The sequence below is a fragment of the Falco rusticolus genome, chromosome 3 (assembly GCF_015220075.1).
Source record: "Falco rusticolus isolate bFalRus1 chromosome 3, bFalRus1.pri, whole genome shotgun sequence".
In the NCBI taxonomy this organism is placed as follows: Eukaryota; Metazoa; Chordata; class Aves; order Falconiformes; family Falconidae; genus Falco; species Falco rusticolus.
This window is the reverse complement of record NC_051189.1, coordinates 42,249,828-42,263,964: the sequence shown is the minus strand read 5'-3', so window position 1 is coordinate 42,263,964 and position 14,137 is coordinate 42,249,828. Positions and strand designations below refer to the sequence as shown.

Below are 14,137 nucleotides of genomic sequence, written 5' to 3'. Positions count from 1 at the left end.
AAATTCTTGAAATAAAACAGAAACAAAAAACCTGAGAAACAAAACTTCTTACACTGCATAGGTTACCTATCTAATCTACTGGAGTGGACAAGAACTGTTCTGTGGAACAGTAAGAAAGAGTAAGAGGAGATGAATGTTTGCCAAAAAAATTCAAGCCCCCAAACACTCATGCATTTTCAAAATTGTTTTATTGCAGTTGGATAATAGAGATAAATACCTAAGAGCAAAATCCAGTAAGTCACATTTATTTTTCTTTTGGAACAATTCTCCAAACTGGTTGTTTTATGATAAAGAACAAAAAGTTGCACTACATTTCAGAACATTTTGTTCTTTAAAACTGGTCAGACAGGTGGGAAATATTAAAGTACTACAGATTAAATGAGTAATTTTCCACTCCAGCTTCATTTCCCAAATTGAACAAGTCCAAGCAAAAGAAACGACGACTTTTTCTGCTTTGGAGATGCGTATCAGCTGGTGATGCACTTCAAGCTATATTAATTTGATTAAAAAGTTTATCCTTAATAACCTGAGACATCAATCCATGTATAGCTTCTATGGTGGTCTTGCAGCTGAAAAACAAGCATAAATTCAACATTGGCCAAACACTAGGCTGAACTGTCATTTTGTCTGAAGATATTCAGCTGTTTTGGAAGTTCAGGGTGCCCATAACCCCATGAATCTTAACAACTGTCCAGAAAGGAAAAGTCACATGCAGCAATTTAGCCATTGTTGCCAATAGCTTTTTGGTACTTAAAAAGCAAACTGACAAGCACTATACACACAAAGACCAATTCCAGAAGACTTCTTTGTCTGTCAGTTTAGGACACCTTACATTAACAACAGCAAGTGAGCTCTGTGGCCATCTGAACCAAAAAAAATGATTAAAAAAAAATAATCCCTGGGGGAATGGAGCTACCAGCTGTTACCAATACCTGAAGGCTCTCACTGTTCTCAACTTTATCTCCTTGCCCAACTCCAGGCCAGCAATGCACAGTAACCATAGCTCCTCTGAGAAACTTTACAGAGAACATTAAAGGATATGTGTATAGAGCTGATCAGTTATTACTCCAAATATGAAACATGTACAAAACCCCCAAAGAGCTGAAAGGATTCTTATTGATCCAAGTTGCATCCAGTGTGGCTCGCTCGGGGATGTAGGGTCAAGCTAACAAATAAAAATGTCTCAAAACAAAATATACAAATGCAAAAGATGGATCAGCCCTGAAGGCATGGAGAATAGGCATACATTACTACTAGATAAAGGAATCCTCCACAAAGGAAGCCAGCCTGGAGCACAGATTGGCCAATGCACGCATACTCTTAGAGAACAGCTCTTAAGAGATGTGTATGTACAGATATGAAGATATCAGACAGCCAAGCGTAAGCACCTTTGATGTTAAAGTTTTACAGCGTTCTTCCTATAAAAGGTACACCCGATAGCCCTTTAGCAAACTTTGCAATTTTACTTCCTGAAAGTAATTTAGGTGCCACAGCATCAATTGTCCTGGTGTCTGCACAAGTCTTCTACTGTCTTTTTTCTTAGGAAAGATTATTAGTTGAAGAAAAACATGGATCTGTAGAAGTGTTACAATCCATTTTGGGAACTACAGTAGCCTGTTACACAGGAAAGCAGAATTGATGACAACAACAATCCCTTTCAGTCTTACAATTTATAAACTACCGATGATTACTAAATAAAAACAGGAAACAAAAATCGCTGCAAGAAATAATATGGTAGGATGATCAGAGGAGGAGTTATTTCTTAGAGTAACTGTAAGCATGTGAGAGTCATGTGAAAATAAAATGCCATCAGTATTATGGCACACCAACAAGGGATCAAAATCAAAGCAAACTTGTCAGCAACTCCATCTTTCTCATGGCTTTAAAGCATTGCTATTGTAACTGTTTCACCACAGGAACTAGGTGTTATCACTTAACATGGCTGTTGGGAGTTAGCAATAGCCTTCCACTGCAAATGTATTCTACAGCTAAAATAATCTAAATGGGTATTAACTTCTGTAAAGTTAACCCTCCTCCTAGTCAAACATGTTTGTTAGAAAAGTTGTACAAGCTGTTTACTTTCCGTAACATGGAAACAAATGCACAGAAGACACTAGCACAACAGCAACGCTGATTCCATTTAGCAATGACCACATTACATTTGCAGGTATTCCCTCACTGCTTACTGTGGAACAAAGGATGACTCCTCTCCTTATTAAAGCAAAGTCCATGTTCACCTGAGTCATACTGAACATGATGTAAATAAAATAATTTATTTATAAATCAAGTCTCTTCACAAAAGGCTTCCGTTTTGTCTCTTGATTTTTTTAGCTATCATTAAACTTGCCACTAATCTGGTATCTCAAAAATCAGCTCCTTAGTAAAGTTTGTACTATGGCACACATTGCTAACGGGGGCAAGGTGGGTGGGTGGGGAAGAAAAAATACAAGAAACTGTTCTACGTATCAGGATAAAATGATGAGGAAGAGGACCAGGAAGCCACCAGATCTGGAGCTGAACATCCTAGATTTTATGCCAATTTTTTCTGTCTGTTCCAAGGGATTCTACAGAATTGTTCCTTATTAAATGGAATTGTATCTCACTCAGAACACTCCTAAGATGCATGCAGGTGAGTCCTGTCTTCTCCACAGATGGACCTCAGATTGTACTAGCATGTACAGTACAGTACTTCTTGGTTTTCAAAGTCTGAAATTTGCCAAATACAATGTTCTTGAACAGCCCAAGATACTGTATGACTTGTTGGATACTATTACTCTTTGTTAAAGATTTTAACTTGGAAAAATGGTAACCGTAACACTAGATAGTCTAAAGCACACATATTGTTCTTAAGATTATTGGGTGAAAGATATTAGTGAGAAGCAAATTTTGTACTTCAAAGTTCACAAAAGAAAAGGGCTGACTACCAATAAACATATAAGGACACTGAGGGAAGACACTACAATGGCTTTGAAATAATGCTGTACACTCAGTGGCGGTAAGTTCATTAACTGATAATAGCAAGTATTTGCTATCAGGCAGGGTAGCTAAATATAAAGGCCAGAATGTCTGTAAATCTACTTCTAAAAAAACCCCAAAACCCCAAACCCAACCCAACCCAAACCAAAAAGCCACCCTTCTTTGTTTGTGGGAAAAGGATGTATTAATTAAGAAATATGGAAAAAAGGGACTTCTTAAATATTTAAGTGAGTGGAAATATTACACAACTGTAAACTAAACTTACTGGACTGTTAGCACTAACTCTTAAAATCACATTCTATATAATAATATTATTTACTGTTAGTTTAAACCTCATTAACCACATAAAATGTGCTATTTTCTAGCAATACTACCATTTTGCATTTGACAGAAAACATCTTTTTTGGTTTGCCATCTACTGACGCAATTTAATAGGGATCTTTTGTTTAATAAACTATTTATTCCAGAAACAAAGATTGAAAAGCCATTTTAGGTGTAGTAAAGGCTAGATTTTCTTATTCCTATCTATAATCTGATCATTCCTACCTATAATCAAGGTAGGTTACAATTAAAGGCATGATATAAATTCAAAACAAAACATCACTTTTTACAGGGATGAACACATGGATGCATTAAACTAAAAGAGAGTAGGTTTAGATTAGATATTAGGAATAAATTCTTTATTGTGAGGGTGGTGAGACACTGGAACATGTTGCCCAGAGAAGCTGTGGATGCCCCAAACCTGGAAGTGTTCAAGGCCAGGCTGGATGGGGCTTTAACAACCTGGGCTAGTGGAAGGTGTCCCTGCCCGTGGCAGGGGGGTTGAAACTAGATGATCTTTAAGGTCCCTTCTAACCCAAACCATTCTGCGATCTTACCTGTCTCTTGTTGCTTTTGCAAGTTTGTCTTCTGATTTCTTATCATGAGTCTCTAAACCCAGCATGAAACTGCCCCTTCCAAGCTGAGCTTCTGACTGTTCTAATTTTTCAGACAAATCAAAGACTTGGCCAGTGGTGTAGTCTGCATTCTTAGGAGAAAGAAGGCAATAAACATACTGAATTCTAAGCTATAAATTCCAGCATTTACACACAAAATAAACAAAATCTGAAAACAGCTTTTAAGACTGTAGCACTGCACATTTTAACCTGTATCTGCAAGTGATACAGAAGTGGCAACAAAAGCTGACAAATGCTTAATGCCTAAAGCCTGAAATGAGCACTCTCTATTACTTTCCACCTATGACCTAAGTTACAAAATAATAAGTGAAATTCAGTTGGTTCTGACGGCAAGAAAAGGTATACAATCGGCTTTTGCAGAAGGAAGTTTTTGATGTTGAGCTGTACATTGAAGGTCTACCTGCAGTATTTATGTTGCAAGCTTGCTGTAACAGTTCAATTGTTTTTTTGGGGTTTGATTTTTTTTAAAAAAGTGTTTACTTATTCAATAGCACTATTTTAAGGCATACTATTCATTACAGTGCTGTAAAGAGATACAAGGTTAAAAGGTGTTTAAGACAAAATCTAAGCATATAGAGAATGCAGTAAAATTAAGTTATCCTCACCTTTTACTTTTAAAGAGCAAATATAGGAACATTCCAGTATTTATAATTAAGAAAACCTTCCTTTCTTTAATCTGACAAATAGATTCATAATGTGGGATCTATCTATATCAGTGTCCCATTAAGCATTTTACAGTAGAGGGTCTGGCTTTCAGCACTAATGAATTCATATATGCACATGAAAGCATACCACGGTACTTACAGTAAGCAAACTAGAAGAACTGAGAGTGTTCACCCAGTACTTGTTCCATAGAAGCTCAAGCAATTTACGATCCAAAGATGATTTAAAGTACGAGACTTCTAAAGCATAATACCTTTAAAAACAAACATGCAAACAAAATAAGCTTTCATCTAAATGTGTCATTTTCCTTTAACACCTAAAGCACACGTATCTCAAAAAAAATCGCTATCAATGGCAAATATCTTCAAAAATTTGAAGCACTGAACAATAAAAGTTACCCTCAGTTCCAATTCTAACTCTAAAAGATTTTCCAAAAGTGTTTCATATATAGCTTTAACACAGGTATACATAACCCCCACATATATTGCTGTGTTCTCTTTAATGAGATTGCAAGTTTTTTTAAATTATTCTCTTAACAACTTGTGCAATTCAATGATTCTAAGATCTTTAATACTATAATTGCCACTTACAGATGGTTACAGTTCTGCATATATCACCTCTAATCAATTAGGAACGTCTGACAGAAGTAAATGGTACAAACAGGCAAACCATCTTACACTCTACCACACCCATTTTAAAAGCCAGGCTTTAGTGGTGCTAAGAAATCACAAGAGATGATAAAGCAGACTGAAAGCTGAGCTATGCAAAGTCATTTGTGTTGGTAAATTACAGCAACATTAAAGAGCTATATTAAACTTAATGTTGATCAGGAAATTCCCAAGCAGGTTATCAATAATCATATTATCTCTTGATTGCTCTGGAAAGTTATTTTGCTTAGCATTTCTGTAAGAAATTCCATCTGAGATAACAATGCTTTGAAGTTCACCAACACACAACACTAATATTTCTGTGATAGAACAAATACCTTTATTTCACATATATAAAGAAAAATGAGGTAGCAGGTCAGTTCTTCATAGACATGTGGCACATTCAAAGTGAAATCCAAGTTGTTGGAGGAATTGTGTAATAAACTTGCTTAAAAAAATAAAATGGAAGCAGCTGTATTTGGGCATTGAACACCAATTAAAAGAGAGAAGTTTGACTAGGATTATTCAGACTGCTACTATGAAGTCACTGGCATTCCAAACAGACAGGATCATTAAGGGTCTAGAGAAGCCTTATGATGTGCAGCTGAGGGTACTGGGATTGCTTCGCTTGGAGAAAAGAAGGCTCAAGGGAGACCTTACTGCTCTCTTCAGCTACCTGAAAGGATGCTGCAGTGAGGTGGGTGTTGGGTCTCTTCTTCCAGGTAAGAAGTGACAGGGCAAGAGGAAACTGCCTCAAGTTGTGCCAGAGGAGGTTTACATTGGATATGAGGAAAAAATTTTTCACCAAAATAGTTGACAAGCACTGGAACAGGCTGCCCAGGGAGGTGGTTGAGTTACCATCCCTGGAGGCATTTAAAAGACTAATAGATGTGGCGCTTAGAACAGGGTTTAATGATAGACTTGGTATCTAGGTTAACAGCTGGACTCTATGATCTTAAAAGATCTTTTCCAGCCTAAATGATCCCACGGTTCTATGATCATCATTCAAGTTCTCAACTTTTAATTCTTAGTCAGACTACCCATACTCCTGAAAGGACACCACCAATCTAATATTTTGTATTATCTGTAATTCAGTAATGTGACACATTTCCAGGTTTTTTTTTCTTCTCTTTGCCTAACAGCTTTTTCCTTCTGGGAAAGACTGGAAAATATTTTCTTGGTCTGGAAGGAAAGAAATGGCTTGTACAAGAAGCCAGCTCCCTGAAATGGAGATTAGAATGATAACTATTAAGCACTTCCAACTTCAAAAAAACCACCAAGCAGCTCTCCCAAACCAAACACGTCTAAAATAGAAAGGATGAAACATACCTTCCTTAAAAGCATGGGTTTATTTATGGCTAATGCCAGACCTCTGAAATGACGGGAACATTACAGTTCTGCAAAGATTTCTGTGTAGCTACTGTTATGGATTTTTCCTCAAATTGAATAGGAAGACTAATTCCAACTGTTTTAATTTCTTCATCTCTTCAGTGTCAAACTTTGCACGCAACTATAAATGCACTGGCAACTATAAAGTGCACTGAAGAACAGATATCCATGCAACAGAACTGTGGAAAAAACTACGCAACAGTCTACAGGACACATGGGTGTCAATCAGATCTTCAAGTTCTCTGTACACAGCTGCTTAAATTGTAGGGCCTGTCAAACACCTGAAGGTAGAATTGAAACCAGGCTGTTATTGAAAGAAGCAGTCCCATCTTTCCTTTGCAAACCCTGTGTCTCCAACATCTGTCTCTACTTTCCACCCCACCTTAGCTTAACCAGCAAGAATGTACGTGCTTCCACAAGTTGGGCCAGATCATGGAACCAGACCAGCAAAACAAATGCCTTGCCAAGTAAGTAAATGAAGGTATGAAGCAAGGAACACGTGGCTGGGATAGAACAGTTAAAGAAAGAATGGTTAAAACTATACTACCTTTTTAATTAATGGAAAGTAAATTAGCAGGACAGAAAAAGCAGTGATTTTTCCTGTTGCTGATGTTACCTTTGAAGCAGTTCCTCTTTCCAATCCTACCAAAGACAGAAAAAATCTTAACATGCCCAGTGATGTAGGATAACAAGATGCATGGCACTTGCCACTACTCCGAAGAGCTGACTAGGAAGATTACAGTCTTCCTAGCCCCACTGCTAAGTCTATATCTGACCCTTTCCTCCCTGCCCTAAGAAAAAAACGCTGCTTAAAGGTGTTCAGGAATGAACTGCTAAAGCTTTTAACAGAGCTAATCTTCATCTTTGTGGCAGTTCTCCCTTAAAAGATCTCCTGATAAACAACAATAACACTTTTTCAAAAAACAGTGCTAAAGCAACAAAGAACTTTTAGACTTGAAACACTTAAAGAAATGTACTTTTCTGTACTGAATCACTAACCTAAACACAAAAATTGAGAACTTGTGCTAGAGTTAGTAGTTGTTATGTTACTTACTGTTTACAGTGCACACCAAAGTCTTCTATTTTATTAAGTGGAATAGTCTGGTATTCAGAGGGACCTTCATCTGGAGGTTTATAGCCCTAAAAATTAAACAAAGGGCAAAAAGGACAGTAATTAAGGGACTTTTTAAAATGCTTAAACCCTCTGAAAGCACTTCAGAAAAACTCTAGTTTATGCAATTCTACTTTATTCTTCCTAGGGAAAATGAATTTCCCCAGTAGCCTGAAATTTGGAATTTTCTTTTGCCTTACCAGTAGTCATTACATTTTCAGGTCAATCAAAAAGCATGTTGGAAGTAAACTAGTAGTCATAGTTGAGATTTTTCAAACAAGTAAGATGGCAAGCTATGATTAGGTAATTTCTTAAATCAATGAAAGAGCAAACTTCTTCTAAGACAGTAATTCTCTACCTATTCTTAGAAGTTATTTCAGTCCTTTTTTGAGGGAGGATAGGAGGCATGAGAAGAGGGAAGAAACAGCCATGCCTTAGATATGCCTTAGGGATACCTAACATCTCAGTTACTTATATAGCCAAGATGGTGCCACTCACAGGTACTAACTAGGCAAGAACTGCCTGCAGATCACCATGAGGACTCCCTAACAGTAGGCTTCTAATACGCGTTTTGTATATACAGTTTGGTTTTCAGGTGCAGGATTCTTCTCCCTGCTCAGAATTCTTGAAGTATTTATGAAGTGGTTTTGCCTATTGAATTTTCTCCTGAATCACAAACTGTTCTAAGATCTCTTGTGTATTTGTTCAGAAAAGTAATACTTGAATGCAGCTAGGAACCTCTCACAAACATTACTGTTAATTACAGTTTTACTAGATGTCAGCCTGAACTTCTTGATGAGTCAATAATAACTGGATACTTGATATACCTGAACTTTTATTAGATTGAAATGAAATAGCACTGTTGTATTTCTGCCAGAAGTATAAATAAAAGACTGCATTTGGAGATCTAGATCTCTCATATTTATGTAATTCTCTAGGTTTTAGCCTAACCCTTCCATATTGTATAATTAACTTTTTTTTGTACATTATTTTGTGAAGATTTGTGGTATTTATTAAAAAGACTTAAGTAGATAGTTTTGAGTCTTCCTTTCCTAAAATGGAAAGCATATCAAAACATATTAAACATGCTATTAACATCTGGGTTTAGGTGTAAAATATGTTAAAGAATTAACATGACTATTTTGATGAATACCACCTACCACTATATCCACTAAAAAAATAGTTACATGGAGCTATATATTAAGAACAGCTCCACTATTTAGGCAGTCTACTTGATTTAATACTGCCAAAAATCTATGAAAAACAAACTAGAAGTCAACCTTTGTAAGTGTAATCAATATCCAAAAACATGCAATAACCAATATATCAGCACATCTTTTTCTTTTAGTCTTTTCTTTGTGAATGAACAATAACATACAGTAGAACAGAGTAGATCAGTCAGATGATCAAACTACAGTAATTGTTAGAATCAATCTATTACTGATTTAAAAACAGTTCAGTGATCACGCACTAATAATTTTAACTATTTACCTTAGGATATGTCCTAAATGCTCCAAGATTTACTTTTCCTGCAGATATTGTTCTTGTTGGATCAATCTGTAGAAATACAAATAATGCTTGTTATGTGCATTTTATAAATTATTACAGGCATAAATTAACTTTACAGTAATTCTATTGCAGAAATATAATTAGTGCATATTGTATTAGTTTTGTCATAAACAGTACTTTTTCAGTTGGCGTCTGTTGGTACGAGACTCTCTGAAAAGATGGGAATATTAATAGCCTTCTGTGGACCATGTTTTCAAACTCATTTTCTTTTATTTCCCAAATACTTTAAAGAAATTGCACTTAAGAACAATCAATAAACCATAATAAATATCTGCATTTTAATCTTATAACCCCTAGAGGTAAGAAAAAGTATTATGGGATCCGCTGCATATTCCTAAATACAGGAAACTAATGAAGCAAACTCCTTGCAAACATATATACTCACGCCCTGTTTAATTTTAAAAGCAATTAAAAAAAGAAGGGGGGTGGGGTGGGGAAGGGGGGAAGCAGTCCCAAGGAAAGTGTTCTGAATCTGTGAAACTATGTCATAAGAAAACTCGCACGGTGGAAATACTTCTTAAGGGTCATTTGTAATTCCATCAGAGTTATACTCCTGACTAATTTCAGTCTTTTTCCCTTTATTTGCTTCACTAGTGATGGTTATACAAATATTATTTAAAATAAGGTTTAGTTTTGATTTCAAATGTGATCTGAAGCCTGGAAGACCTTCAAGGGCCTGAAGAGTTTCTTTGGATTTTTTTTTTTAAGATATGTCTTCTACCTGTACTATGCTACTAATTTAATTTAAAAGGCATTTTAAATGCCAAGTAACAGAACTTTGTGAACACATTTTGTTCTATTTCGACAGAAGCAACGAACACAACAAAAGAAACAGATTTTTGTTCTGTTGCAGGAGATTGAATATGGGCTGCTCGATACTTTTTTTTGCGAAAGTACCAAGCAGAACTTTAAGTTAAGAGTGATGTATGGATTCCTACAGAGATACCACACCTGGAACAATGCAGTGAAAATGGCCTCAGTAAGGAATACCACTGGTTTGATCAGTACATGGCCAGCAAAGCAAAAGGAGCAGTACCAATTCAAAATTTGGATCTAACACTTCCACCATGCAAAATACACACTACTAGAATGTTAAGTCGGAAATGTACAAGTTATTCTCCCCTCAGCATAGTTTGCTATGCGTTTTTATCAACTATCACCCAGTACTTACAACGACTGCTACAAAGGGTTCTTGAAATTGCTGATTAAGCATCTGGGTACTGACATCAATTCCAGAGAGCCAGCAGCCATAGCCAGGGTGACTGTGATACCAGCCGATTGCATTTTCTAGACGACCAACCTAACAGCAGTGAAGAAAAACACACCCAGTGTTAATCTCCATTCCAAAAATATCAGCTGCCCTCTATTGGGCCTTTCTGCATCGCACAACATGGTAAGGACAGAAAGAGCACACACAGCCTGTGATGCTAACTTACTAAACTAAATACTAAAACCATGTCTTATTTTGCTGAATTATTTTCCAGAAACCATACAACTTGTAATATTAGCATTCTCTGTTACAACTACTACCACAGAACAAAGACCTTCAAGGAGCCAGGAGCTCCTTCTTCAGCAACAGCTGAAGTACAGAAGAGATTTCACATGGCAAGATGGTAAGTAAGCTGGGACTCCTCAGTGTGGATGAGAAATTTCTTAGGAGTATATATAAAGTTTATATAATCTCAGATAATGTATCTTATGTCAGTAGAGAACAGATATTAATTTTTTAGTACAGTAACACATCTCAGAGGCATACAGAGACATTATTGGTAGGTTTCAAAAAAATAACTTCAGAGGCATGTTTTCAAACTCCAGAAGTAACAGAAATTATTGCCAGAGCATGCTCTGGAAGCCAGAAGGTTAATTTTTGAGATTTTTAGGATCAGAAAAACTCAAAACAGGAGTTTCCAAAGAATACCCCTGGCTATCTGTACAAGTACTGGAAGAAAAACAAACAAAACAAAAACCCAAACAGAATAAACACCTATCACACCTAATTTTGTAATTCTCTCTCAGGAATTGCTTACTGGCTGCTCCATACCGAGCTGAATAATTTTGGTACAACCCTATATGCCAGTTCTTAACTGTGAGTTGTATGTGTGGATGCATCACCTGCTTGGTTTTGCCAAACACTAAATACATCAGGGAGGTTAAATCAGAAAAATATTGAGATGAGACAGAACACCCAAACTGCCTACTGAATGGAACAATTATTTTATTTTTGAATTGGTGAATATTATTTATATTTTCTTTACAACTCCCATAACACAGATATAGACACCAAGAAAACACTAAAGAACGTGTTATTTTTCAAAGCCGAATAACACATTTTAACTGTATTAACACCAGATCCTGCCCATGGAGAAGCAAATAACTAGAATGCTGGTGTCTGTAAAGTACTTATGCAGGGGAATATATCAACTTGCAATCTAATATTAAATAGAGCTATTCCAGGATCAACTGTTTGCCAAAATCAAGTGTGGAACGGTCAGCAAGCAAACTCTGCCAGAGCACCAGTAAAGCTGTGTAATTATATTTGCACACAAGTTCAATTTCAAAATTGTGAAACCAACTATAGACAAACTGTACAATATAAACAACTAGAAAAAACTTTTCCTATCAAGGAAGTACTCCTACATAAACATGGACTGTTTTAAACATAAAACAAACTAACTGTATATGAGAAAAATACTAATTTTATGCTACGTACTTACTATTTTCAAAACCATTATTTTTACCTAAGAACCGGATAGTATGATTACATGTTTAGGTAAAAACATCTTTCAAGTTACCTACTCTTCTGCAAAAACAGTATTAGCATCATGACATTAATAATTTTCAGATAAAAGGAACTAAATAAATGATTTCTAAATTTCCTCATAAACAGGGATGAATTGTTAAAACCAGTTTCAGGATATAGCTACTTCTGGATTATGTTTACTCTTTTCTGATGTTATGATCCAGACTAATTCGTATCTATTTAAGTATCTTAAACTGTATAGAAGGCTGTGAATACAAGTAAAAGTCTCCAAAATAACCCGAATACTGCTCCATTATCTCCAGTGAATAAACAAGGGGCTTCTGATTTTAGCTGGTTTAAAACAGTTTGATGATTAAAGAAAAAGCAAAGGGCAAACTGGGCCTCAAAACTACTTGAGCTTGGACAGCTAAACATTTCAGCGCTTATTTGTAGTACAGGATTGCCCTGTATTGGAAGAAGCACATCAGTAGGTGCTCTAATACACTATGCTGGTTTCTACATCAGCCATAGGTTAGATTCATATTTCTGTTATCCTTCTGCATGTGAGAATTAGTTTACTGCATAGTCAAGCTGAACATGACATGGACCTCTAGATACAGGGGGACAAAGACAGGCAACAGACATTTGAGTAAGCTCATATAAATTTCCGCATTATAAACATGAATAATTAAGTTGCACTGAAATTTACTTATTCCTTCATTGGCATTTTCTTCACAAATGTATCTTCTTTATTTTTATGGAAAACAGCACTATGGCTATGCAGTAAGACTTCAGAAAGCAAGAATGTAAGAATAAATATCATATTCCTGATCTACAAATCGTATATCTGACACGTACATATTTTATATTTAATTTTGCATACTGTTCTTAGAAACACATATTGTATCAGCTCTTTTAGAAACATGCTCTCTCCTTCTTCCCTCCACAAGCCACCAGATGCAGCCAAGAAAATGCTTCCTGAAGCAATGCAAGACGTTTGGAAAGGAGAACCCAGTACGTGATGACCTGCTGTAAGACACGGAAATATACACGTGAAAACGCTGAGAGGGCCCCGTGTTCCCGGCTGCTGACACAGCCCTCTCTTAGCCATTTCTGAAAAGAAACAGGGCAACTGGGCAGCCGCTTTCTCACTGGGGGTGGGGGTGGGGACGCCTGCAAACCTCACAGCCTGTTCCGGCGCCATCAGTCCACCGGACCCGCCGCCACAGCGCGGAGGGGGAGAAACACCCGCAGCCGCCTCTCCTCACCTGCTTGGCGTTTTCAATGTACGCAGCCATGTACTCGTAGGCGGCCGCCTGAGCGTTGACGCGAGTCTCGGTGCCCTCCACCGGCAGGGCGAAGCTGTCCATGATGATCATGGTCTCCCCGTCCACCTTGCCTAGCATCAGCCCCATCACCTCCAGGTTGCCCCCCGACCTGGCGTGCATCACCATCTTCAGGAGCGCCAGCGCCGAGATCTTGCAGTACTTGAAGTAATGGTGGCTGCAAGGCAGAGGCCGCGGAAGCCGTCAGGGCCGGCCCCATCGCCCGGGCCGCGCCTCAGGCCCCCGCCGCCAGCCCGCCCGCCCCGCCGCCCGGCCCGGCCCCGCTCTCGCTCACTCTTTGGTCCAGGGCTTGGCCGCCAGGATCTCCTGCTGCTGCTTGCGGTCGTACTTGTAGATCTCGTCGATGCTCTGCGCCTCCTGCATGTTGTTGGCCAACTCCCACGTCTTCTGCGCCATCCCGCTCCCGGAAGCGCCGCTCCCCGCCGCCGCCGCCATCGCCCCCCGCACCGGGCCCGGCCCCGGCCCTGGTCCTGGCTCCCCTCACCGCCGCGCCGGCGGAACCAAGCGAGGGGGGGGTTGCGGGGAGGTGGTACGGTCCGCGCAGGCCCGGGGCGGGCGGCGCCGCGCCCCCAGCGGGAGCGCTCGGCTCTGCGCCGCGGCCGCTGCGAGAGGGAGCGCGGCCGGGCGGCGTACGCTGGCGGGCGCTGCCAGGGCCAGCGGGTCGCCCTGGGGCTGCTCAGCGAACCCCAGTCACAGCATGTCGCGTTGCGGCCCGACAGAAGCGCCTGGGGGCTACAGCG

General features: G+C 38.6%; 1 protein-coding gene across 1 annotated transcript; it reads right to left on the bottom strand.

Annotated features, from left to right (window-relative positions):
• Window positions 1-169: 169 nt before the first annotated feature.
• COPS5 (COP9 signalosome subunit 5) lies at window positions 170-13,958 on the bottom strand. The gene is made up of 8 exons (XM_037379145.1): window positions 13,672-13,958; window positions 13,320-13,554; window positions 10,483-10,611; window positions 9,234-9,299; window positions 7,686-7,771; window positions 4,737-4,848; window positions 3,855-4,003; window positions 170-569 (listed from the first exon to the last, which is right to left on the bottom strand). The coding sequence occupies exons 1-8, from the start codon at window positions 13,830-13,832 to the stop codon at window positions 485-487; spliced, it is 1,023 nt and encodes a 340-aa protein (XP_037235042.1). The 5' UTR covers window positions 13,833-13,958; the 3' UTR covers window positions 170-484.
• Between the last annotated feature and the right edge of the window lie 179 nt (window positions 13,959-14,137).

Coding starts and splice junctions, on each gene's coding strand:
- COPS5 (XM_037379145.1), bottom strand. CDS start 13,832: ATGGCGGCGGCGGCGGGGAGCGGCGCTTCCGGGAGCGGGATGGCGCAG. Junction 7,772..9,233: donor CATTTAGGACATATCCTAAG/GTAAATAGTTAA, acceptor TTTAATTTTTAG/GGCTATAAACCTCCAGATGA. Junction 4,004..4,736: donor GTTCTTCTAGTTTGCTTACT/GTAAGTACCGTG, acceptor CTTTCTCCTAAG/AATGCAGACTACACCACTGG.